This window comes from Conger conger, chromosome 14 (assembly GCF_963514075.1).
Source record: "Conger conger chromosome 14, fConCon1.1, whole genome shotgun sequence".
Taxonomy (NCBI): domain Eukaryota; kingdom Metazoa; phylum Chordata; class Actinopteri; order Anguilliformes; family Congridae; genus Conger; species Conger conger.
In genome coordinates, this window is record NC_083773.1 from 26,856,515 (window position 1) to 26,882,284 (window position 25,770).

Sequence of the window (25,770 nt, forward strand, 5' to 3'; positions counted from 1 at the left end):
CACTAACTATTGCAATATACAGTACTGTACAGTGTATAACTGTGAATGTTTGGAGGTGAATCATATGCAAGGCTAACATAATGGAACAGGCATGTACTTTCCGTTTGTTTTGGATGCTTTAAGAGAGCCTGCAATGTTACGGTCATCCATGAGGGATTGAGAACAGGGAGCCTCTCACTGTTTGCCACAGCTTAAACTCTGTTTGTTGAGAGACATTGCAGTTTGCACCTGGCCTAGCTAGCCTTGTTTGTTGGCTGGAAACAGAAAGGCCTCCTGCTACAGTGGATAGAGGTTCCAAGTAAGATGCAGATTTCTGCCAGTTTGCTTCCTATGGGAGGAAATACTTGTGTGTTGACAAAAGCACGTCTTGGAAGGGCGTTTGTTTATCCAATCAACCTTTATAGGAGAAGATATAGTTTTTTGTTTCTCTGTTGGTATGTAATCGGATGTTGTCATAGCAATGCAGGGAGTCAATTTCTGACTCAGCCATTCCATTGTTTAGTGGCTGCTGCATTTTGTTTTGGCTGTGATCAGTGGCTGATGCACAGTAAAATGTCCAGTGTAAAATGTCAAATTCAGACCACATGTACTCTTTAAGAGTTTATTTAACACTGAAATTTTGACTGTGTTTTAGCATCTGTATTTCTTAGTATCTATTTTGTAGTTGCTGTATTAGGTAGCTATGGTGAAAGGTGCTGAAAATTCCATCAAACTGGTCAAGCTGGTTTGACACTTTTAGCTAGTCAACCAGCAATATATTAGCTGACCAGTCTGTAGTCAACTGGTCCATCGGTTCACCGTACCAGCTTAACCAGCTTTAGAATCACAGCTTGTCTTAGTTGTGTTTTTTAGTATTTTTTTAATTTAGTAGCTGCTCTGTTTATTGGATGTTGTGTATACTAGTTATGTTTAGTTGCTGCCATCTTTCATGGAATGGTTGCTAGCGTGAGCATTGCTCCTGTGATGCTGCAGTCCCCTTCCCACCTCACTTAATGCTGAAATGCAGTGGGGAGGGGCTTTGCTGGGTGTGGCTAAAGTGCAGAGGGCGGAACTTAGCTGTGTGTGACTCGTCACTGGGAGCACGCGCAGAGATGACAGCACCTAACCAGTGTACACAGTGTTTCCCAAATTCTGCGACTTGTCCATAGGGGGTGACTGGGTTCGTTCTGACTCCCCGCAGTTCTGATTCATTAGCCAGCCATCTCATTAGCCAGCAGAGTTCCACAGAGATTACCTGCTAATGTGCTGCAGAAATGACAGGCGTAGTACCACAGCTAGGGTGGTATGAATGCTGACGCTGCCTACAGCTAGAGCTGGTGGGAAAAAGTGATTTCATGCCACTGAAAGGCCATATGTGGTTTCTGCGCAATTTATGCAATTATGACGATATCAAAGTGACAGCTGGGAAGAAGACAGTACAGTCCACAGCAGTCAATGAGCTCGCTGCATCAGTGTGAGTCTCGGGGAGACCCGCCAATAAGTATAAACTTCACAGAAAAAAACTGCAATTAGCAATGCAAACATAAGTACATGCCACAATGCAACCTGTCTTTGCATTGCTATGCCCATCACATTTTTATCCCAAAGGGAAATGTAAAAATGAAAGAGGATTCACGGGAAGCCATAATGCAGTCTGAAGTGCTGCCTTTACATTGGAAAATGGGTAACTCTGCTGTCCTGATCGCGGTGGGAAACTCGTTCTACCACCGGGGGGCCCAACAGACTGGTGATCTGGTGACCTCAAAGTGTAGGCATGCTGTGGAGGGCAGGCCACTACTTTGCAGGCTGTGGATGGTCTGAGGATCTTTTTAAGATATGATGGACCTGGCCCTTTAGCTGCTCGATAGGCTAGCACCAGGGCTTTGACTCGAATCTGAGCTGATATCGGTGGCCAAATGAGAAGATATGTGTAGATCAGGAGTGTAGCTCAGGAGTGCAGCAGTGTTATGGATGAGCTGCAGAGGGAGACCTACCAGGAGGGAACTGCAATAGTCCACCAGGGAAATCACGAGCACTTGGATAAAGTGCTGGGTTGAGTAGGTGGTGAGGAAGGGACAGATTAGCCTTATGCAGAAGAATCTGCTTGGCTGACATACTGCTGTGATGTTCTCGGAGATGGCCTGGTTGTTGTCCAGTACTCAGGCATCCACCTCTCCTGGAAGGTCCAGGAGGCTCCTAGAATTTGTCACCTCCTCCCTGATACCCGCGAGTAGGCAGAAATATCCTGCAAATGAGGAAATGATCTGCAGCACCAGCAGATGGGCTTCACCCTGTTGCTTTAATCCAAGTAAGTCATGGATTAATTTACCATAACATTGTCCACTGGGTCCTTATGTCCGTTCTACCAGACATTAGTATACAATCATAAAAAATCTACCATCAGCTAAAGATCGGAACATATTCACATGCTGATTTAAACCTTAATATTGGGTCATTTAGTAGCCATTAAAACTATTTTCTCTCTCTGCCCTTTATGGTTTATGAAGCTAAAGGGATAGCAACCACACCTAGTGCACTTACTTCACAATCATCCTAATTAGATGTAATGAGGCCCAACTGCTGGGGTGTAGTCAAGCTCATTCTTCAGCCATTCTGCACTGTCTAAGGAAATGTTGAAGACTATTGAAATGACCCTTTAAGTGCTCTCCTGCAGGTTGGCTTGGTGTCTGGTGTCATCTGCATAATCCCCTCACCTCAATTTTTCAGGGAACATGTGTTTACCATTTGGATAATGATAACTGTAAGTCTACAGCTAATTTCAGCACATTTTTTCAACAACCTCAAACATGGTTCAAAGTGCCAGCCCACAGACATTTTTAGGTGTACGCAAGGAACTCTGAAACCATTTATGCTCGGATTCAACAGCTTGTACCTATGCTGGGCTGCACAAACCAAACCAAATCAAGACAGAACCATTAAGCCTGTCAGAGAGAGGAGAAGGGTGTATGACCAACTCTAGTTTTCACTGACTAATCAGATATTAAATTATTAGGCAGACCTCTGCTTTAGCTTGATATAGCATCTGAGAACCACCTTAATATGTCTGCCTTTGACTGGCACATCAATGAACACCCTCCATAAAACATGTATTGCTCTTTTGAGCAGGCCACTAAAGGGTTAACTGTTAGTCATTCAGCAAATCTGTAAGGCAAGGGGTGGGCTCTGGTAGGGTGAAGTGGCAGTAACTGCTAATCTTTCCTTATTTGAAGGACTCCAGATCACTATCTAGATGGAATATTGTTCCACTAAACTGTTTCCAGTTCGCTGATTAAAGCCTTTCCCTTTCACGCATGGTTGAAAATCTGGCCAAATTGGAACAGGATTTGTTGTATTAAAGCATCAAGATAAGCACAACCACTCTAGCTACAGGTGAATGAATAGTCCATATTGTGCTTATATTTTGGCAACAGAGGGCTAGCAACTGAGTTTTCTTAGGCATAACTGCATTCTACAGCATTAGCATCAGTCATTTTCAGACAGCACTCTTTGGGTCATAGTTTCTGGGTCACATTATTTTATGGTCGTAAAATAAATTTGAAACAGAGAGGACCAATTCTTACTGGTTGGCTGAAATTTAGTATAGTTTGTGCTATGATACAGAGAAATCAGAGAGGGTATGACCGTGATAACATTCCCACATGGAACATGGAGATCTTGCAAGCTTGCCAGCTACTGTCATGTGGCTAGATGCCATCGGTTTCGATGACATCGCACAACATCCCGATACAATAGAAGACACATGCAGTCCATATTAAAGTGATTTAATGTCTTATGGGTTTTCGAAGCGGCGTGAAGAGACTTCAGCTCTGGAGATTTGCCTGTTGTGGGTATTTGAGGGGAGATGCTCCAGGAGAGAGAGAGAGAGAGAGAGAGAGAGAGAGAGAGAGAGAGAGAGAGAGAGAGAGAGAGAGAAAGACAGAGGGGGATTCACAGTGGTAGAGCAAGGGCCTGAAACCCTGCCAGACCTGACATGAAGATATCCCCCCTCACTGTCCAGACATCCGGACCCTAGGTAGTCAATGTGGGGAACGGTGACGGGCAAATTCTCTGGGAATGTCATTATTTACAGCCAGGAGGAGTACAGAGGCCCTTGTGGGACCGGACCTCAGTGCAGATGGTTCTCTTCTCCCCTTCCAAAACAAACTCGGCACCTTCTTCACACTCGGGGTTCTGTCATCCTGCCTCTGTGGCCTGGAAATGCGCCATTTGCCTTCACGCGTCTGAAGCGCTCTTAGAGTGGCCTTTGCCTTCCCTCTCTCTCACCCAGCACTTCCCTCGGTCAGCTCCCCCATCCAAACACCCCCTCGGAGTTTTGACCATGACCGCAAACGCTGCTCTGACTATGTTAGCTCCACCGGTTTGGGCCCCGAGCAGATGCTTCCAGCTCTCGCCGCTGTACCGTGCTTGCTTGGCCTGACCGTATCGCCACTTGCAGTCCCACATGGCTGGGCTCCTAAAAATCCAAAATGTGATTTTTCTGGATGTTTCCTTCCCTTGGCTGATTCCCGTGGCAACTTTCCCTGAAACATCTGGTGTATTGTAAGGACAGGATGCAGTACTCACACTTTCACAGAACCGTTTATGAGATGCTACAGTACATGCAAGCAACACAAACATCTGCTTGTGTCGGAGAGACATGAATGAAACCCGCTGTCCCATGTCTCTCTCATGACCTCTCCCTGCTCTCAGAACACACTGGCCACAATAATACTGTAATTGCATAATAAGAGAATGCAGTCTTTTTTTTCTTGAGTATCCTGTCCAAAAGACCTTAAATGATAGGATGCATCACTAACAAAAAAAACTCCACGCTCATTCTGTTTTTTAGCCTTATCACACGTTCCGAATACTAAACGAACCAGAAATGTGAAGCTTTGGATGTTCCTTCTTTGTCTTGATACCATTTTTTTTTCCGCACCTTTTAGCCTGGTGTTGAATATGAAAGATATCGGCCACAGATTAGCAGAGCGTGACATATGCCGCTACTCTCTTAACTGTACAGAAGCAACCATCTTTTCCATTATTTTGGCCTATCAGAACAGTCATTTGAAAAGAGTAACATTCCATGATGTTTCTGTGCTCCAGTGACAGAACCAGGGGTGTGGCCATCTCATTTTTTCTAGTTGTTTGTTTTCCTGGAAGATCTCTGATTATTTACTCATTATTTTGGAAAGGTAGCCAATGGGACATGGGAAGAGTGTTTGTGCTGAAATATCTTAACATTGTGTAGTTTTTTAGTTCTTTGATACCTTCTGGCAAAGTTAAAGCTCACACGGTGCACCCTACCATGACATATAATACGTAATATATGTTATTACTGGCCAATGTAAGTACAGGATGCTTTGAGCAACCTTCCTGATCCTGCAAATTCCTAATGTGTTAATGTTCAACACTGCAATTGTCTTTCATTCACAGTGTCAGTGTTCTGATTGGTGCCCCCAAAGCCAACACCAGCCAACCAAGGATCACTGAGGGTGGATCTGTGTTCTATTGCCCATGGAGCCACAGCCAATCAGAGTGCATTGCCATTGAGTTTGACGTTGAAGGTGAGCTATCTCTTCTTCTTATGCTGGTTCACTACAGACCACAATTTATCTGTTGGAATGGAATGCCAACTCCAGTTTTAGAAGGACCCATCTTCAGATGTAATGCTTGGTGTGTGATTATTGTTACTGGTTGTCCATTGTTTCTTAACCAGAGCGACTTATGATGCAGTGAAACATATTGGCCAATGGATTTTCACTCTGGCAGTTTTGCTACAGCAGGAACTGGAGTTGAATTTCACAGCTACACCACTATAAATATACATTCTCTGTTTGGTCATTTTTCAGCTCTGCTTCCTGTATCCCTAACCTTTATACCTCACCTCTCATCATTGCTTTTTGTTTTCAGTTGACCACAGAGAGGGGGGGGGGGGGTGTTAGTTCCTCTTCCTGTGGCCTTAAAGGCCATTGATGAATTAGTTGTCTCTCATAATAAAGGGCTCCCCCAGGGAATTGAGGGTGGGATGGGGGTGTTGAGTGCCCAGCAGTGTCCTGCTCTCTCAGGATGTGTTCATCTAAGCAAATCTCCCTTCAAAAAGTGCCAGAGAGTTGAAACACAAAATGTAGGTAATTAGGTTGTGGTGTGTCAGTATCCCTGAGAGTGAAACAGAAGCCAAGGGGCAAGTGGACAGAATTTGTTTGTGAATGGTGAGGGGGAGGGTGGGTTGGAAGGGGCAGCCAACTGAAGTGAGTTTTCCCCCCATTTTGATGTCTTCTCATAATTAAATTTTCTGCCATGAAAAAAGCTAAATGTGGAGTCAGCTAAAACAAACATTAGGCTTTATTTATGGTCATTTTAAATGATATGCATTTAACCAGGTGTTCCCCTGATGCCATACCTGAAAGTAATGTAAAACGGCCCTAATGCCCCTATGTACCTGGAAGTAATGTTTTTCACAATGTATTCCCCCTCTGAATCCTTGTGTTAAAAAGAGGAAACATTGCCTACTCCCCCACTGAACAATGCAATTTCCATACCCCAGGGAATGTGCTTATCTGTGAGACCAAAGTGTGGAGACCAATGACCTAAACTGCATCAACCCCTTGGAAAGTAAACACGTTTTGGGAAATTTACAGTTACATCTTTTGGGAGAACTAACCTCCCAGTTTAATCACCCTAGAACACGTGTAGATGTGAACACCAGCAAGACAAAAATGTTAATTGCACGCTATGTCAAGACTTGAGCCAGTATGCGAATGCCAATGGCTGACCATGCATTAACCTTTTGGGAAGTTTCCCCCTGGTAACAGTACAGTTAATGATGATTCATGGTCACGGTCGTTCAAACTCTCTGTTTCAGAGATGAACAAAGGCAAACTACCGTATTTTAAAAAGTACAGGTTCTAACACCAAACATACAGTACATAGCCCTGTAATTCAGAAAATATTTTAAATAAATTCTACAAATGGGCTCCAGTTCGTTGTACATATGAATATTGTAAATACAACATATTCAGGGTTTTTTTTTAAATAAACCCTCAATTTGAAAACATATAATTACACATAAACACAACCTAATAAATTCTACATTTTCAATGAAAATCTGTGAAGGTCTTTACAATGCAGGTTGAGGGAGAAATGTATTGTGGGAAAATTGAGAGTGGTTTGGCTAACTTTTAGTGAGGTAATTCTTAGAGCATGTTGTATCAGGGTCAATTATCTTGGTGCTGATTCAAGAATGGACTTTAATGTGTTTTCTATTTCTGTTACAGCAGTGGCTGGTTTGGTATAATGCAAGGCTGTGTGCTATGGCCTCACAGAGACAGGGTCCACTGCACACTACTGTAATTATCTGCTTTAATTAGGTCAAACTCGTTTAGGGAGACCCTTGGCTGCCCCACCCCCTGTTTGATCTGAATCATTCACCATCAGATAAGGCTGCTCTGATAACCACACTCAGTGAAGGACCTGAAAGGCACACCAGCCCCTCATTTAGATGAGATCAGACCAGTTCACCCCTCCAATGCAGAACCTCTGACCCTATCTCCCTTCCTTGCACATCCTACTTACTATGAAACACTCAGGCTCAATGTCAAACCTGTCCAGTAGGTAGGATGAAGGTGTATCAGATCGTGGTTATGCATTGGGAATTGGGGAGGGACGGACGTCTGCAAATGCATTATAATTATGCTCTGAATAAGGTTGATGACACAGACCAATGCCTCAAGGAAGCTGGGCTCTCCAAGGCCAACAAATAAAGATTATTTGAACAAGGAGACTCTGATTTAAAATCTATTACAGGATTGATTTCTCAAAAGAGGTGAAACCTGCCAATTAAAGATGTGATACTGTTTAACTGTTTAACAGCATTTGAGCCCTCCCCAGAAAGGAGTGGTCTCAAGCATGTGGTGGTGGCATCAGCAGAAAATGCTATTATGACATTAATATTGTGATATCATAATATAGTTGGCCACACATATAGTTGGAAAGCAAATGAGCCACACTATAATGGTAAAGCACTGTTCATACCCATTCATACACTAACGCACACCAACGGCGATTGGCTGCCAACCAGCTCGTCAGGAGCATTATAGGGGTTAGGTGTCTTGCTCAGGGACACTTTGACACACCCAGGGGGATCGAACCGGCAACCCTCCGACTGCCAGACGACTGCCCTTACCACTTGAGTCAATGTCGCTTATATACTATAATGAAATAGGAGAAAGCTAACAGGGTGAGGCTGACCACTGTGGTATGTAGAGTACGGTTATGACAAAGTAACACTTGGCCCATATTTTCGGTTTACCAGGTTATAAAGCAGCGCTAGAGTAGTAAAATATGTACCAATATCTCAGCTGGACCCACGGACACGGACACACAGAAGCCTTACACTATCACAGACCTCTTTCAAATCCTTGGCCTGTGTGCCTCAAACATGTTCTACCTTTTGAGGGGCACAATGTCCTGGACCTTGCTGTACACTACAATGCTGACCCACCTAACAGTAATTTCTTCTCTATCTCTCATGGTAACAGTATGAGTGCTTCAACAGACCATCTACTATTGACTTGGGCAAATTAATTGCAGAGGTACAGAATATCTTCCTATTACTGTATATACCTCTCATGTTGAAAAGCCTGCAAAGAACACCTTTGGGAGAATGGACGCGCAGTCAGCGTATTCTTAATGGATGAAATAAATGGGCTCGTGGCTTCTGCAGATTGCTGTTCTGAATGGGTGCCAGTATCACAGTATCACTCATCGACTGCACCTTCAGAGAAACTGAGAGAAGGTTCTGATCAGGCATTGTGACCTTTCTCGTATTTCCCACCCGGACCTATTCCAAACCCATGATTTGTCATCTGTGTTGGCTGCAATAACACGCCTGTCTTTTCCGAAGGCGTGCTTCCTACATGCTGGTGTCATTCTGGATGAATTAAACCCTGTGGATTTGACACTGTAATAAAATCACATCAGATGACTCAATGGAGTCGACGCTAAATGTCGGGCTGACCTGTTTTGTCTTTGTGTTTTATTGGACATCAAAGTTCTTACATTTTAAAAACGCTTGCTTCATTAAAAGCTAACTGCAAGCATATAAGCAGTTAAACACTTTAAGCATATGTTGTTATAGTAAGACCAGACAGAAGATGTTATCCACAGTAAGAAAAGGACATTTTCATATCTATTTGAAAATGACTGCATGGTGATCATTAAAGCTTCTGGGGTTTTGTTCGTTGGCTTAATCATGGCCACACTTCTCTGTAGGGCTTACTTTGTAATCACTTAACAGTATGCTAGCTACTCCTAATCCTAATTAGTTAGTTGCTAGCACATATTATTAGTAATCTTGGTGAGAAAATCCACAGAATTAATTCATGAAGGAATACTGTGTGAACAGCCTCCTCCACTGTCCCTCTGTGAATGTCTCTCTCATAAATGGAATCCATATGACGTGGCCTGCCAATCGCTGAGCTTGCCCCAGGAGAGGGGGTGGGCTTGGCTGTGTGAGAGAGGAGCCCTGCATGGCTGCTGATTGGCTGTGTGAGAGAGGAGCCCTGCACGGCCGCTGATTGGCTGTGTGAGAGAGGAGCCCTGCATGGCTGCTGATTGGCTGTGTGAGAGAGGAGCCCTGCACGGCTGCTGATTGGCTGTGTAAGAGAGGAGCCCTGCATGGCTGCTGATTGGCTGTGTGAGAGAGGAGCCCTGCACGGCTGCTGATTGGCTGTGTGAGAGGGGAGCCCTGCATGGCTGCTGATTGGCTGTGTGAGAGAGGAGCCCTGCATGGCTGCTGATTGGCTGTGTGAGAGAGGAGCCCTGCATGGCTGGCTGCTGATCGGCTGTGCTGAACTCCCAGTCCATTTACATTGTGTGGAGGAACAAGGAGCTGACTGGGAGGCCTGATTGATGGGTGACTGGGATTGTGATCCGTGGCCAGGACTAGTGCCTTTCTTGGATGGGGTCTTTTCTTTTTCTTTTTTCTTGAGGAGATGATGTAAGGCTACTGTAATCAAATCTTATGTTTGAATTTTCTCTCCTGTTCTTTTCTTTTTCTTTTTTTTTTGGTCGTGATATGTGATCCTGGCTCAGCTGGCTTACAAAGTGAACTTACAAAGGCTTTGAAGGAATCTGAGCACTGAGAACATTGGCATGATCATTGAGACACAGGGAGGCAAATTGCTGCATTCCCATTAATATGTGCATGCAAACCTCCTTTACAGACCATCTCTGGTGCTTTTATTAGCCTTTAACTGCAGGTTTCAGTATGGAAAGGCTGTGTGATAACAATCACAGAACTGAGGGATTCACAATAAGGGACATTCAGTGCTGAGGGAGAAGGATGCTTTCATGAATCCTACACCTCAGGCCTGAAGACTGTGAAGTGCTATAATGTGATTGCTGTGAAGTTTGTGAATTGGAACGTGAGGTTGTTTGAAGGATATGGATGCAGTAAATATTTGGATATGCCCAGTATCTGGTGTGAGGATAAGAATATCGTGTAGATTTGGTATGTGGACACAATGAGGTGTGAGGATAAGAATCCAATGAAGTGTGTGTTTGTGAACACTGTATGGTCTTTAGGTGTCCCAGGTTTTCCAAAAGGTTTTAAAACCCTCTCTTATTTGTGTATCCATCTTCAGGAGATCGCCCATTTCATGTCAATGACACAGACATCAACGTGGAATTCAAGTCCAAACAGTGGTTTGGAGCCACAGTGAGATCCCATGGCAACACCATCCTGGTAGGTTGAATGAAATGATGCTGCTGTGCTGTGTGAACTGTGGGTGAACCATTGTAGAACAAGGAAGAGAAACTTCAAAGTCAAAGTACTGTCACAAAACAAGCAACTTCCTGGTTTGAAATCCAGAGAACAGGCAAAGTTCAAAAACCGGGAAGTTAGTCCAAGCAAAGCAGAATTATAGAATGAACAATCCAAAAATAAATCCAAAATAGCCAGGCAGAGGTGAGAGCCCAGAGAACATAGAAAAAGGTAAAAACAATAGAAGGGCATGGACATGGCACAGGGTGGCACATTAGTGTGGTTGGAAGGTGACATAATTTGAGCAAAAGCTGTGTTCTGCACTGGCTCTGAAATCCCTCACAAATTCTACTGGAAAGCTATAACATATTTTATATGCAGCTGTCAGTTGGCATTTTTTTTGTTTGAATTTGTTCCCTCTCATTAGAAAGCTAAATAATAATAGCTCAAGATTTACAAGAATTAAAAAGAAAAGAGATTTGTTTCCTCCATGAAGACTAATATTCATTTCAACTATAATTAGTCTAGAATACATAGGCTCTGTGTCTTTCAAAGAACATTGGGAAAGCCAAGTAGTCTTCTTTTATTGAATTATCATTCATACATAGCTACTTCAGACAGTTTTATTTGAGTCTGTTCATCAGTTTTCCAGTGCAAACAATGGTCCTCTCTCTCTCCAGGCCTGCGCCCCACTGTATTACTGGAGAACCACAGAGGACATTGCCATGTCAGACGCCACAGGGACCTGCTACCTCTCCATCAATAACTTCACCAAGTTTGTGGAGTATGCTCCCTGTCGCACAGGTATGGCATGTCCTTAGGGGAATTTAGGGATGAAGGATCTTAGAGTATATCTCATTAATTATATCTCATGTTAATAGCTCCCAGCCTGACCTTTCCTCTCTTTCTTACTACAGAGAGAGCTGGTCCAGCTGGCCAGGGCTACTGTCAGGGAGGATTTAGTGCTGATTTTACAAAGGTAAACCCTCCAAAGAGCCTGGGTGTTGACTGCTGTGCTCCTGGTCTGGTCCTGGGATTGTTGTGTATTAAGGTTCCATGCATGGTCTTTATACCAGTCTTGGGTTGTGTTTCAGAATGGGAGAGTCGTTCTTGGTGGTCCGGGAAGCTTTTTCTGGCAAGGTGAGCCCAGGATGTGAGCAATCTAGTGAAACAATGGTCCACTAACTGTGTTTGTTTTTGTGGAATGAATGCTAAACCCAACCACCTTGAGCAAGTGAAGTTCATCTTTCTCTCCCTGCCTTACAGGGCAGCTGTTCTCGGCCACAAAGGAGGAAATTGTGAAGGCATACTACCCTTCCTACTTCCTGCTCTCAGTGGCAGGGCAGGTGGAGACACGACAGGTGCAGGGCACCTATGACGACAGCTACCTGGGTAAACTCCTCCACTCCTGCTGTCCTCACTCCCTGTCATTTTGTATACTTCGCTCTTGTTGAATGAAGCAGCTTTTATTTTACTCAGAAACAACAAGTTTTTTCTTGTTCACGCCATGTTGTATTATCTGCTGGCGCATTTCTGCAACATGTGATGTTTGTCGTCTCTTGTGTTGTAGGCTACTCTGTAGCGGTGGGTGAGTTCAGCGGAGATGAAACTGAAGGTAACCAAGTTTTTCACCACACAATGTGTGCAGTGTGGACTTGTGTTTCCACACAATTAGGCTCTGTCATATTGCTCCACGAGTCTACGGTCATGTCTAATGGTTAACTACTCTCTGCTGAAAGCTGGCTTTGTTTCCTTAGCAGCGTGTCTATGAATTCTTGGTGGCTTTCAATGTTTAAATTATCGGTTGGCCATCCACTCCTGCTGTTCAGCTTACATTATTTGTGCTTCTTTCCTGCAGATTTTGTGACCGGTGTCCCAAAAGGCTTGTTGCTCTTCGGATTAGTAAGGAACACTAACTCTCCTCAAATACTCTGTTCTGGTACCTTGTGTGATTACAGACCTACCCGTGTCTATCCCGGGGGTGTGATTACAGACCTACCTGTGTCTATCCCGGGGGTGTGATTACAGACCCACCAGTGTCTATCCTGGGGGTGTGATTACAGACCTACCCGTGTCTATCCCGGGGGTGTGATTACAGACCCACCAGTGTCTATCCCGGGGGTGTGATTACAGACCCACCCGTGTCTATCCCGGGGGTGTGATTACAGACCTACCCGTGTCTATCCCGGGGGTGTGATTACAGACCCACCCGTGTCTATCCCGGGGGTATTGGAGGATCACTGAAAAAAAGTAAATGAGTGTCTGTTGCAAGTACTGAACCAGATCTTAGTTATCGTGTAAATAACACACAATCATATAACGTTTAAGCTGTGTACATGCTAACAACACAAATATATAATACATTTAACACATTTAAAGCAAGTAAATCATGTGGAACCATTGTCCACAATTAAATTGAGGAAGTCCAATGCCAGATATTTTTCCATTATGAGAGGGAATGCATGAACTATGATGGAGACAACACTGGGATGTATAGGCGGGGTGAATAATGTAATCATCTTGAAAAGTGTTAAAGTGCATTTAAAACGTAGTTAGTGGTATGTTCCTGTCAGCAGACTTGTTTGTCAGGTCATAGTTGTTCCTAAGATCTTGATGACCTTCAATGACAGTGTTGGCTTTGACTGCTTGTGTTCCCTCTCTGTACTGTAGGTGTCTTTATTGAATGGGACCAATATGAAATCAATGCTCAACTTCACCGGTGAACAGGTGAGTGTGCAGCCTGGTTATGCAACCGGGTTTTGAGTGCAGGTTCAGTAGCAGCATGGTGTGAATTAATCTTGGAGACTGTAATCTGCAATTAATAGGTGGTGGGGACTGCTTAGTTGGTTGAAAACTGATGTCAGTGCAGAAGTCAGTGCTCCATTAAAAAAATGAGAATGCAATTAGTGTGGTTATTACTTTCGCTGAGTGCATATGATCAAAATATTTCTGCTTTCCCAAGGAGGCTGGGAGCTGAGATGTGGGGTTCTGGAATCCCAGTTTCTGGGTTCCCACTGAGAGAGTAGTTTGTACCTAGGTCAACCCTCAGGTCACGCACGGCCTTAATTAAACAGGATCAGAGTGTGATTGGCTGCTAAGGAAAGATGAGGGTTTCTATTTTTTACCCTGCTGTCAGCTGTACCGCCATTTGTATTTTCAAGTAGTGAATGATAAATGGAAATGCAAATGTAAAACAAGTAAAACTGCTTGACCAGCTTGCCTGATCAGGAAAGTGACCATTTAGGGTTAACCCATAATTTAGTTCGATTGAATCTCCATTTGGCGCCACTCAGTTAACACTCAAGAAAATTAACGAGGCGGGGTCACGTGGGTTACTGAGACCCCTGACCGATCAAAGAAGTGGAACATTAGTGCTTTAGATGCATGACCAATATGCCATGAAAGTGTAAAGTGTGAAACATGTAGTAGCATGCATGGCAACAACTGTGTATGCATTCCCAGTTGCTATGGTGAGTGTAGTGGCATCAACGCAGGTAGCCATGCGACCCTTGGGTTTGTGTGTCTTCAGTCATCACAGTGATCTAGGCACTGTCATGGCTAGTAGTCTGTCCCTATTGTGATGATTTCAAACATTTTTTAAATATCTGACAAAACCTGATAAATAATAAGTTAGCTCTGTTGGAGAGGAAGGCAGACACGGAGGGAGCAGGGAGGCACTGATCCTGCGCCCCTGCTGTAATTGCCCCTGATCCTGGCTCTAATCTCTTCCAGATGGGCTCCTACTTCGGATACGCGGTGGTCGCCACTGACATCAACAACGACGGGTGAGCAAGCGGGCAGCCAGCTGTCAGCAGAGACTGGGAGTAGTGTTGGGTGGGGGGTAGACCTCCTCCTGTAGATCTTGTGTCATGGATAATCACCTTAACCCTCCCCCCCCCACACACACACCCCGATACCACCGGTTTTATTGCTACTTTCACACCCCCACAGCTAAACTGCACTCATGCTTTTAAATCACTGGTGATTCCATCAGGATAAGCTGAGGATTGCAGGGTTGTGGATATTGGCTACTGTGATCTTATAATATGTGTGTTGTAATGTGTTGTAAAGAAATATTATTACACTGGTTGGTGCCTTGCATGGCAGCCAATTGCCGTTGGTGTATGAATGGGTGAATGAGAAACATCAATTGTACAGCGCTTTGGATAAAGATGCTTTATAAATGCCAACCATTTACCATTTACACTGTTATGAATGCTCTGAATGTGCAACTTCTTCTTGAATTGTAGTAAAATTACTGCCAATGGGTGGCCTTTAGTGAATAGTGATATAACTCCTTTGCACTACATTGTACATTGTAAGTGCCAGTAGTGACAACGCTCTCTTTGCCCATTGGTGTTAGTTGACCTAAGAATTAATTCATTTTTATGAGTGCTTATGAGAAGGATATTTTCTATTTTTGATGGAGTCAAAAGTATTATGAATTTCTCTTACTTTTTTTGAACGAAGGGCTCATGCCAGTGAGTGTACGACTGGTCAGGACCGCTCATAAATGTTCTTTTAAATTTTAAGAGATTTATGCCACGCGGCCCATTGTTATTTATTATCATGCCATTGAAATGTCATTGTTACAATTGTCTTTGAAATCAGGGAAAGCAGTGATGCAATGCCATGCAATCGAAGACGTGTGCATTATGGGAAAACCCCCACCAGGGGCATACCCTTGCTGAGTTCCTGTCTGTGTGTGGCTCCTGCTCCAGGCTGGAGGATCTGTTGGTGGGAGCCCCCACGTTCATGGTGCGAGGGTCAGACGGCCGTCTGGAGGAGGTGGGCCGTGTCTACGTCTACCTGCAGCACGGAGCCCTGGACTTCAAACCCGGCCTCCCCTCCCTCACGGGGACGCAGATCGGGGGCAGGTTTGGGAGCTCCATCGCCCCTCTCGGGGACCTCAACCAGGACGGGTTCAACGGTGAGGATATGAGGGTCGAGCTGGGAGGGTTAGGGGCCAAACAAGATGGCTGCAGGATCCCAGATTTGCTCCAATGGCTTTCTTTTTCTAAATACTTCTGGAAAATTGTCTTTTGTGACAACATATTTGTAAATGTAAAATGCAGAAATGAGTATTGATTGACTGACTGACTGAGCGGCTGATTGCTTCTGGGGGGGCGCAGATGTGGCTGTCGGTTCGCCTTTCGGAGGGGAAGAGCAGCAGGGATTGGTCCTTATATACCATGGACATACAGGAGGCCTCAAAGCCACGCCTTCTCAGGTGCTGGCTGGCCAATGGGCTTCCGGGGCCTTCCCCCCCATCTTTGGCTTCTCTATGCGTGGAAACAAGGACCTGGATATGAATGGCTACCCTGGTAAGCCCTGTGGCTAAAAGCAGCCCTTAAATCGGTCCCATTTTTAAACAAATGCATCTATGTTGATTCACCTCTTTTCCACACAGATCTCCTAGTGGGTGCATTTGGAGTTGATAAGGCAGTTCTGTACAGGTAAATTACCCAAAGTATACTCTTAACTTAAACTACAATACATTTGCATTATTGGCTAATCTCTGGTGAGTTGCTGTTAATGCAGTTTTCAGTTTGTTAATAGCTACAGTCGGCTTGTGAGGATGAGTATTTGAGTTCCGGCCTCTGAGTGGATAATAGTGTCTGTTTTGTGCTGGTTTCCGGTATGTTCTGCAGAGCTCGGCCCATTGTGAACGCCAGCGCCTCCCTACTGGTGCATCCCAGCATGATCAATCCAGAGGAGAAGAGCTGTGTGGTGTCCAATGGGAATCAAACTATGCCTGTATCCTGGTACGTGGACACCCACTCCACTTGGTTTGGATGGTTTTCAGCTGCATTCAGAGTGTAAAAACAGGGACCCAAAAAACTATTTACCTCTTTCCATTAAAAAGTTAAGAAATGTTTGTATACTTGGACAATATTAAAATATGATACAGAAAAGATTTCAGCTGAAATATTATTTTGGGTATGTCCATTAAAAAAATATATATATTATTTTTATAAAATCTTTCCTGCTGGCTGTAGATACCATGTGAATGAATGCAAATTATGTACATCCAAATGGCAAAGGTAGAACCCAGTTTATAACTGGAAATGTGGCTAAATAGCTGGGGAATCAGTTTGCACCTTGGAAATGTGCCTTTGGTCTGGGCTTATCTCCTGATATCCCTTGATTTAAAATGGGGCATTAAATGGAGAAAGGCTTTGGATGCTGTGGAATACGGACTGGCCTGGACTGCAGTCTGGGCTCTGCCTTTTTGCGCAACACAAGCGACCCTTGTGTGCGCCTTGATTAGCTTGTGTTGCGCAGTGACAGACGGACTGAGTGGGAGAGCAGAGGTGGAGGGAAAGAGGGAGGGAGGGAGAGAGGGAGGGAGGGGTTGGCATGTGCTGTGAATGAGATATTGTTTGGCAGTGGGACACAGCTGGGAAACATAAGGAAAAGCACGCACACACACACACTCTCTCACACACACACACACACACACACACTCTCACACACACACACACACACACACCCACTCTCTCACACACACTCACACACACACTCACACGCACTCACATGCACACTCTCTCACACACACTCACAAGCACACACGCACACACACACACACACGCGCGGACACACACGTACACACGCATCACACACACGCAGGCCTCACACCCACTCACACACACTGCTCACATTCACACACACACACACACAATGCTCACATTCACACTCACACACACACACATGCTCGCATTCACACACCGACACGACACACACATACGCACACATCACACACACGCGAGCACTCACACCCACTCACATACAATGCTCACATTCACACACTCACACACTCACACATGCTGACAACCATCTAAACTTATGCTCTCACACACACACACACACACACACACACACACACACACACACACACACCTATATACACACACGCAAATGGACACAAGCACAAAGCACACACACGCCGTTCTCTGGTTTAGGTTGACCAGAGCGTGGGGTGGGTTAAGGAGGGGTGGGTTTAGCCTGTTCATTGCTCAGCTCGGTGAGTGTCACGGGTTTCTCAGCTCCACCCGACTACTGCTCAGTGTTTCTGTTCCTCAACAGCGAGTCCTCGGCCCTCCACTGCTCACAGTTATATGCTCTGCGGGGCTGATTGCTTCCAGCCCCTCTTTTCCTACAGCAGTGCTGGAGATGCACTGAATTCCCAATGATTCCTTATACTACCCTACACCACATTATCCCAATACAACCGTGAAAAGCGCTATCACCCGTCCCAGCATTACTCTCATACAGCACTAGGCTGTAGTATCTTTTTTAATCCCTCTAGTCATGGGCTGACACAAGTAATTATATATCAGCCATTTTAACAGTCCTATGTCATATGGAAACATGGCTTCTTTATAAAGTACTGAAGCTGCATGAGGAGGATTGAGCTATCAGCTCTGTCAGGAAGTGGTACTGAGTGCTGGTGATGTCTGTTTGCATTTCAGCGTGAATCTGAGTTTCTGCCTCACCGCTGGCGGGAAGCACCTCCCAGCAGCTCTCGGTGAGGACCCTGCACAGACCTCATAACATCCATTCCACATTCACCTTCTCTGTGTGTCTGCACGCGTGCATTTGTGTGTGCACGTGTGCATGTGTGTCTGCACGCGTGCATGTGTGTCTGCACGCGTGCATGTGTGTCTGCACGCGTGCATGTGTGTCTGTGATGCGTGCATGTGTGTGCATGTGTGCATGTGTGTCTGTTACGTGTGCATGTGTGTCTGTACGTGTGCATGTGTGTCTGTGACGCGTGCATGTGTGTCTGCACGTGTGCATGTGTGTCTGTTACGCGTGCATGTGTGTCTGCACGTGTGCGTGTGTGGCTGTGACGTGTTGGTCTGTGCTTGCACGTGTTTTTATAATGTGTGCACTGTGCGAGTGTGTGTGTGTATATATGTATGCAATGTGTGTATGTGTCGTGTGCCCTTGCTTGTTAATGTATGCACGTGGTTGTGTGTGTGTGTGTGTGTGTGTGTGTGTGTGTGTGTGTCTCCTCCATTATAGGCAGTTGCTGTAATGTATATGTATTCCTGTACCCATAATGTTTCTTGTGATGCAAATGTTTATTCTGCATATTTCTTGCTAGATCCCGAGTGGAATACTTGCTCCTACTCAAGTGAAGGGCATTAGAATGCAACTGAAATATATTTGGGCCCTTATGATGCATTTTGTAAATGTGGACCTAAATTCAAATATATGTGTGTGTATTTCTATGTGTTTGTGTGTGTATGTGTGTGCATGTGGTTGTGTGTGTATGTGTGTGTATGTTTATATGTGTGTGTATGTGTGTGTGTGTGTGTATGTGTGTGCATGTGGTTGTGTGTGTATGTGTGTGTATGTGTATGTGTGTGGTTGTGTGTGTATGTGTATGTGTGTGTGTTTGTGTGTGTATGTGTGTGTGCATGTGGTTGTGTGTGTATGTGATGTGTGTGTATGTGTATGTGTGTGGTTGTGTGTGTATGTGTGTGTGTGTGTGTATGTGTGTGTGTTTGTGTGTGTATGTGTGTGTGCGTGTGGTTGTGTATGTGTGTGTGTTTGTGTGTGTATGTGTGTGTGTTTGTGTGTGTATGTGTGTATGCGTGTGCACGCTGCAGAGTTTGTGGTGGAGGTGCAGCTGGACAGTGTAAAGCAGAGGCAGAGGGGGGCGGTGCGGAGGTCTCTGTTCCTGCACAGCCAGCAGCCTGCCCTACGGAGGGCTCTGAGCGTGGCCAATGGGGCGCGAGTCTGCCTGGACACCAAGATCTACCTGCGAGTTAGTACCTCTGTCAACATCTACCCAGGGAAGCAGTTTGGTTGTTCGTACCAAGCATTTTAACATTGGCAACATTCTAGGAGTCACTGGCTTCATCATGTGCTTGGTACACAGAAGCGAACACACCCTGGGGTTCCTTCTTACTTTTATCTGTTACGCTCATGGATGTTTCAGGCTCCATGTAGATTTATATTAGACAATTTGCATGGTCATTGTAATAAAGTAAACTACAACATTATGCACCCTCTAAAGCTTCTCAGTTTAATGGTATCATGCCTTTACTGTGTGTAGGATGAGAAGGAGTTTCGGGATAAGCTCTCCTCCATCTACATCTCCCTCAACTTCAGCCTTGACCCTGGGGCTCCCACCGACTCCCACAACCTGCGCCCCGTCATCAACTACCAGGGAGCCGAGCTCATCCAACAGAAGGTGCTTTGTGCTTTTCTGCTCTCTCAGTCTGCGGTCATGCATGAGCGACCTGATGTCGTAGAGGCTGCACGGTCTGCTGGTCTTCGCTGTTACTCGGGACTTAATTGATCAATCGAGCAGGTGAGCAGAACCCCTGCTCTAGACCAAGCTTGTCCATGGCAAGAAGATAAGTGAAATCATTGAGATGATACTCAGCCTCAAATTTCATCTTCTTGCCTCTGAGACATTTGTGCTTTTTTCTTTGGCTGTTTACAGTGTTTGGTTGTAGGTTTCAGGCTGTCAGATATAGGGCAGTAATACAGTATGAAAGCAAGTCAACCTTATGAGCATATATTCATTCATTCATTAATTCATTCATTCATTCATTCATTCATTCATTCATTCATTCATTCATTCATTATCCTAACTCGCTTATCCTGAACAGGGTCGCAGGGGGGCTGGAGCCTATCCCAGCATACATTGGGCGAAAGGCAGGAATACACCCTGGACAGGTCGCCAGTCCATCACAGGGCACACACACCATTCACTCACACACTCATACCTATGGGCAATTTAGACTCTCCAATCAGCCTAACCGGCATGTCTTTGGACTGTGGGAGGAAACCGGAGTACCCCGAGGAAACCCACGCAGACACGGGGAGAACATGCAAACTCCACACAGAGAGGCCCCGGCCGACAGGGATTCGAACCCAGGACCTCCTTGCTGTGAGGCGGCAGTGTTACCCACTGCACCATCCGTTCCGCCATGAGCATACATATTTATGTGAAATATAAAAGTAAATAAATATGAATTTATTATTGACACTGAATCATTTGGAGGTTGTATGTGCAGAAAGAACTATGTCCAGAAGGATAGAACCTGTTAAGATGTTGCTAAACTGAAGAAAATTTTCATTTTGGGGTGCCACTTTAAGCGCGGAGTGGAAAAAAAAGCATAGCTTACATAGCCAGCTAGGTTTTTATAGTTCATAGCTCGTCCAACGGCAGGAGTTAAAAATTGATTGGCTCTTGCCTCCATTCAAGCATGATTGCAGTCTGAATAGTAAGTGACCATTTAATTTTTATTTTTATTTTTTTCCACCTTTTAAAAAAGGCTCCTGGGAACCGGTCCAGCCTGTCTGGGAAGCCGTTTGAAACGGGAAAATCCAGAGCATGTACGGCGGAGGGGTTTAAACGTTCCACCAGGAATAGCTGGCTCGTCGTGTGCCGCTGTGATTTCGGGGGAGGGAGGGTGGTTCCTGGGGTGCCACTCCTCGTGGTTGCGACCCCTTCTCATCTGGGTTTTGTTTGAGCTTTGCCCGGGTTTCCCTGCCAGGTGTGAGCTCGGCTGGTCTTGTGGGCTGCACCGCGGTGCAGTTGGGCTGGCCTTTCCCCAGACATCACTGTAAACGAGGCCACCAGATTAGGGTGCTGGGAACAGCAGAAGTGTGCTGTAGTGAAATGTTATGTAATTTTCTCTCTTCTTCTCTCATTTCTCGGTTACTTCTCCTTGGGGTTATAGAGGAAACTGTAACTGGCATTGATCTGTATTAGACTAGAAAGAAAGAGAGAGACAGACAGACAAGGTGGGGTGAGACAGATGGGTGTGTGTTGAGGGAGAGGCCTCACAGTTAACACTGCACCTGAAGTGTGCGGGAGTATATCTGGAGAGAGGCGATTCATGCGTGTCCACACGCTCTCCGTTAGCACTGAGTGAGAGATGGCCACATTTCTCCAGCTGCGTAATGCCTTCCACATGTTGCCGTCTCCCAACACGTGGCGCCCTAACAGGGCGCCGGCGTGACCGATTCCTCCTTTCTCACAGAAACTTTCCGCCGCTTTTTTCAAGGTGAGGCTGTACGGAAGGATTTCCCTCCAAAATCTTCATAAGGCCTGGGTAATGCCCTCATAAGAGCCTCAGTACATAGCCAGCAACACCTCATTACATTTCCCCCACATACACCATAGAGATAATTACAAGTGACAAGAGGAATATGGAATATTAGTTATGATAAGTCTTAAGAATGTTTCTGAGAGCTTATGTTATGCTACAACCTCATGATATCTGACAGAAAAGTATAAAATATAAAGAGTTTGTGTTTTAATTTTTTCAAAATAATGACAAAAGCATGTTGCAGTGAAACTATTTTCAAGAATATAATTCATTTTTATTGAATGTCGCTTGTAGTGTAGGTTTCAGCAAAGTAGAATATATGCTTCCTGAGATTAAGACCAGAGACTTATGTCCCCTCAAGGGGAAAAAAATGAATTGCCAGGTCTTTGTAGTATAAAGCTTTTTGGAGAGCTTATACAGGTGCATGTAGTGTTTAATGTTGTGGCACAGGATCATTTTTTAGTTTAGTTGTTGCATCGTTGTGTTTAGGTCATTTTTCGGTTATTAATGAGCCGGGTGGTCATTGATTACACATGAGGTATTTCTCAGCTGCTGTGAAATAAATATAAGAATAATAAAACTGGAGCATTTTCACTGTGGGTTTACCAGAAGACTTGCATTCCACTGCCTAAACGCTTGGCAGAGCAACAGCTTACTGCTGTGGGATTTTAAGCACAATTTTCCCAATATGTTAGTTTTTATTGAGCTGTTTCCTGCATCCCAGACATTCAGCTGGGTCGTGTTTGAAGGGGCCCGGCACCAGTTTTTCACAATTTCATAAACATTTGGTGTTATCCTGTCTTTGATGAAGCATTGTGTGATAGCCTGTTTGTGGATGCATAAGTGAAGCTTGATTGATTGACGTCACAGGTCTACAGTCCTCGCTGGTGTTGCTGTTAGCACACTGCTACTTACTGGTGTTGCTGCTCCTTGCAGGTGTTGCTGTTAGTGCGCTGCTCCTTGCCAGTGTTGCTGTTAGTGCGCTGCTCCTTGCCAGTGTTGCTGTTAGTGTGCCACTCCTTGCCAGTGTTGCTGTTAGTGTGCCACTCCTTGCCAGTGTTGCTGTTAGTGTGCCACTCCTTGCCAGTGTTGCTGTTAGTGTGCCACTCCTTGCCAGTGTTGCTGTTAGTGTGCCACTCCTTGCCAGTGTTGCTGTTAGTGTGCTGCTGTAGCCCTCTTGTGAGTGTGCTCCTGTGGGTGGTCACCTCCTCAGCTCCACTGCACACTCTTAGCCTGGTTCCCTGGCTCTTAGCCACACTGCTAGAGTCTGTGGAACATGTTGTCTCATTGCAACAATAATAGAGTAGTTGGCTTTTAAGCTTCAGTGGTCCTACCCCTTTTCCGTATTAAATTCATAACCCTCTTTTTTCTTGCTAATGAGAGGTCTTGGGAAAAAAACTGTCATGTGTTAATCTGTGTGCAAGCTGACACCTTTTTGGTCAACTTGACATTTACAGTGGGGTTCAGTGAGAAAAAAGGCTAGCACACTCCCACACCCTTGTGCTCAGCACCTGCTGTTTAAGGTCTGCTACGTTGGTGTGACGATGAACAGAAACCTCTCCTTCTGAAAGGCTGAGCCCTGGCCTGGGCAGGGGTCGGCCCTGCCTGTGGCAGTAACTGCCTGCGCCTCCCTAATTAAAATCATCACATGAGTAATTACAGGGGAGACCCTAGGCTTTGATCTGTGCCGCCTCTGTGGGCTAGCACTTTCTCTATCCCCCCTTTTCCTTTTATAGTCAACCACTCATCATCATCACGGTTACCCTACTATGCGTACGACCCCGTGCCCTCTCTCCTTCTCCCCTCTGCGCCCCCCTCCTTCCCCTGGCATCCCCCTCCCTGATTGAAGCGCTCTTCACGTGTTCTGTGGTGCGTTGGGCGGTGCCGTGTGCTGGCTGTGCATGGTGCCCCAGCACATCCCTGTGAAGCGGGTGACCACGACGGTCGCAGTTCCTCCTGCCCGCTGCTAGAGGGCACTGCAAACACACCCTGAGGTGCAGCATGTTTCTGCTGGAAACAGACCCCTAGAGAAATGGAGTATACTGCATTTAATATTGAAATAAAATATATTATTGCAATTGTACATAATAATATTTCAGTAAATATACAAATTATTAAGGCAATATATATTTTTCTAAATGCACTGCTATGAAATATATTTATCCATATAGGTATGTCCATATATATACTGTATATACTACATAAGCGGTATATTCAGTTTCCGTTTTAGGCAGTTTGTGGTGGGGGCGGGCGGGTGGGGGGGGGGCTTTGGCAGGGAGCTGAGGTGCGTGGGGGTGGGGTGGAGCGGTTTTGGGTCATCCCCCAGGGGAAAGATGAAATGAAATGAGTTATTGAGACCATGATCCAGGCAGCTTGACTGCGCACGAGTGTCTCAGAAATAAAACGATAGCAGTAAAATCCAAGGTCAGTCTCTGCTAAATACTCCCCTCACATCTGAATTTCCTACAGGCTGGAGTTAGCCTGTCTCTTCTGTGTTTGGATTGGCAATGTAAGCCCAGGCCAAATTCATGGTCCAGTAATGAATTGTCTCTGCAGAACAATAACAATACATTTAGCCATTTATCACCCACTCTTAGTCAGAGTAACCTGCATTTTTTCACGCTATTCCTTTATACAGCTGCTTCTTTAGGATAAATGCATCATCAGCACTCCACCTGGGAATTGAGCCTACAACCTCTGAGTTACGAGTTCCCTTGGCAACTGCGCTTCCAGCCATAGTAAAGTAGTAAGTGCATTATCTTGCCAAACCCATTTTGACATGAGCCTTCTTCTTCCTCTGTTTCTCAGGCCCAGATTCTGTTGGACTGTGGAGAGGATAACATATGTGTCCCTGATCTTAAGTTGGCTGTTCATGGGTAAGTCTGCATCTCTTTCGCACGCTAATAAACCAGTGTCATTTACTGGCAGAGCACACTGCACCAGAAAATGGTCTCCCCGACTGATCTGTAAAACCATTTTCTGTTCGTACAGCGCATCTCATTTTAATTAGGACCGCATCCTTTTATGTTCATACAGCACATCTCCTCTAAATTAGGACCTCCTTATTTTCAGTTAGTACAGCACATAGCCACTCCATTGGCTGGGATATTTTTCCTGTTCACTGTTCCTCATTGTTTACATACAGCCCACTTCCCCCAAAACACAAAAGAAAAGCTACATTTCTGTTACTATTGTTGCTAATGTAATAACAATAAAACACACAAGGGGGTGCAGAAAAAAAAGATTTGATTATTGATTATTTCATGAAGGATAGACTTGAAAGGGATTTCACGCAGTGAGCTCGGAGCAGCCGTGTCCGTAGGGTGCACTTTGCATTGTGGGCCATGCACGATTGGTGACAGGGGCAGGCCAACAGGTGTGAGGACCGATGATAAAAGAGAGATGGGATGGAGGGATAGGGCATGTGTGAGGGGGATGAAAGGAATAGTAGTGGAAAAGGCAGAGAATGCCATGCCAGGGAGTTCTCTTCTCCTTGCGAGCCTCCAGGGAAGGAACAAACGTGCTCCCGTTCTGCGGGGCTGACCATATTTCTTGTCTTGTTTTTTTTTTTAATGTGCGTGTTGTTTTCGACCAGCTATCAGCATTTTCTCCCATGCTCTTAGTCTTTGAAGTTTTATGATTTATATGTGTTATTGCAGTAATATTTTGCAATGTATGTTAAAGCTATGCCAGGGCAGATATTTGTTCAATAATCTGACAGGAGGAAACACATCCGTCCATTAATCAAAAAAACATTAAATGGAATGCATGTCAGTATTTTTGAGACAAATGGGTGTGCGAAAAGGGGGCTTAAAAATGTTTTAAAGAGTGTGTCCTGAAAATAATTTGTGTTGCCCTCTCCACTGAAGCAGTTATTTTAGAAACTCACTGCTGTGGACTTGTTCTCACTGAAACACCATAGGTCTGGTTTGGGGGTCCTGTTTTCTT

At 45.0% G+C, this 25,770-nt stretch overlaps 1 protein-coding gene across 1 annotated transcript in view; it reads left to right on the forward strand.

The window, feature by feature from the left end:
* The window catches only part of LOC133110270 (integrin alpha-5-like), a 47,776-nt gene that overhangs the window by 7,880 nt on the left and 14,126 nt on the right, over window positions 1–25,770 (forward strand). The window contains exons 2-19 of the mRNA XM_061220246.1: window positions 5,416–5,546; window positions 10,626–10,726; window positions 11,425–11,548; window positions 11,662–11,723; window positions 11,839–11,884; window positions 12,011–12,136; window positions 12,315–12,359; window positions 12,603–12,646; window positions 13,415–13,471; window positions 14,477–14,529; window positions 15,466–15,674; window positions 15,877–16,068; window positions 16,155–16,200; window positions 16,396–16,509; window positions 18,217–18,272; window positions 19,363–19,520; window positions 19,812–19,949; window positions 24,631–24,698. Of these exons, the coding sequence (XP_061076230.1) occupies window positions 5,416–5,546; window positions 10,626–10,726; window positions 11,425–11,548; window positions 11,662–11,723; window positions 11,839–11,884; window positions 12,011–12,136; window positions 12,315–12,359; window positions 12,603–12,646; window positions 13,415–13,471; window positions 14,477–14,529; window positions 15,466–15,674; window positions 15,877–16,068; window positions 16,155–16,200; window positions 16,396–16,509; window positions 18,217–18,272; window positions 19,363–19,520; window positions 19,812–19,949; window positions 24,631–24,698 (1,770 nt within the window). The remainder of the gene's footprint in view (window positions 1–5,415; window positions 5,547–10,625; window positions 10,727–11,424; window positions 11,549–11,661; window positions 11,724–11,838; window positions 11,885–12,010; window positions 12,137–12,314; window positions 12,360–12,602; window positions 12,647–13,414; window positions 13,472–14,476; window positions 14,530–15,465; window positions 15,675–15,876; window positions 16,069–16,154; window positions 16,201–16,395; window positions 16,510–18,216; window positions 18,273–19,362; window positions 19,521–19,811; window positions 19,950–24,630; window positions 24,699–25,770) is intronic.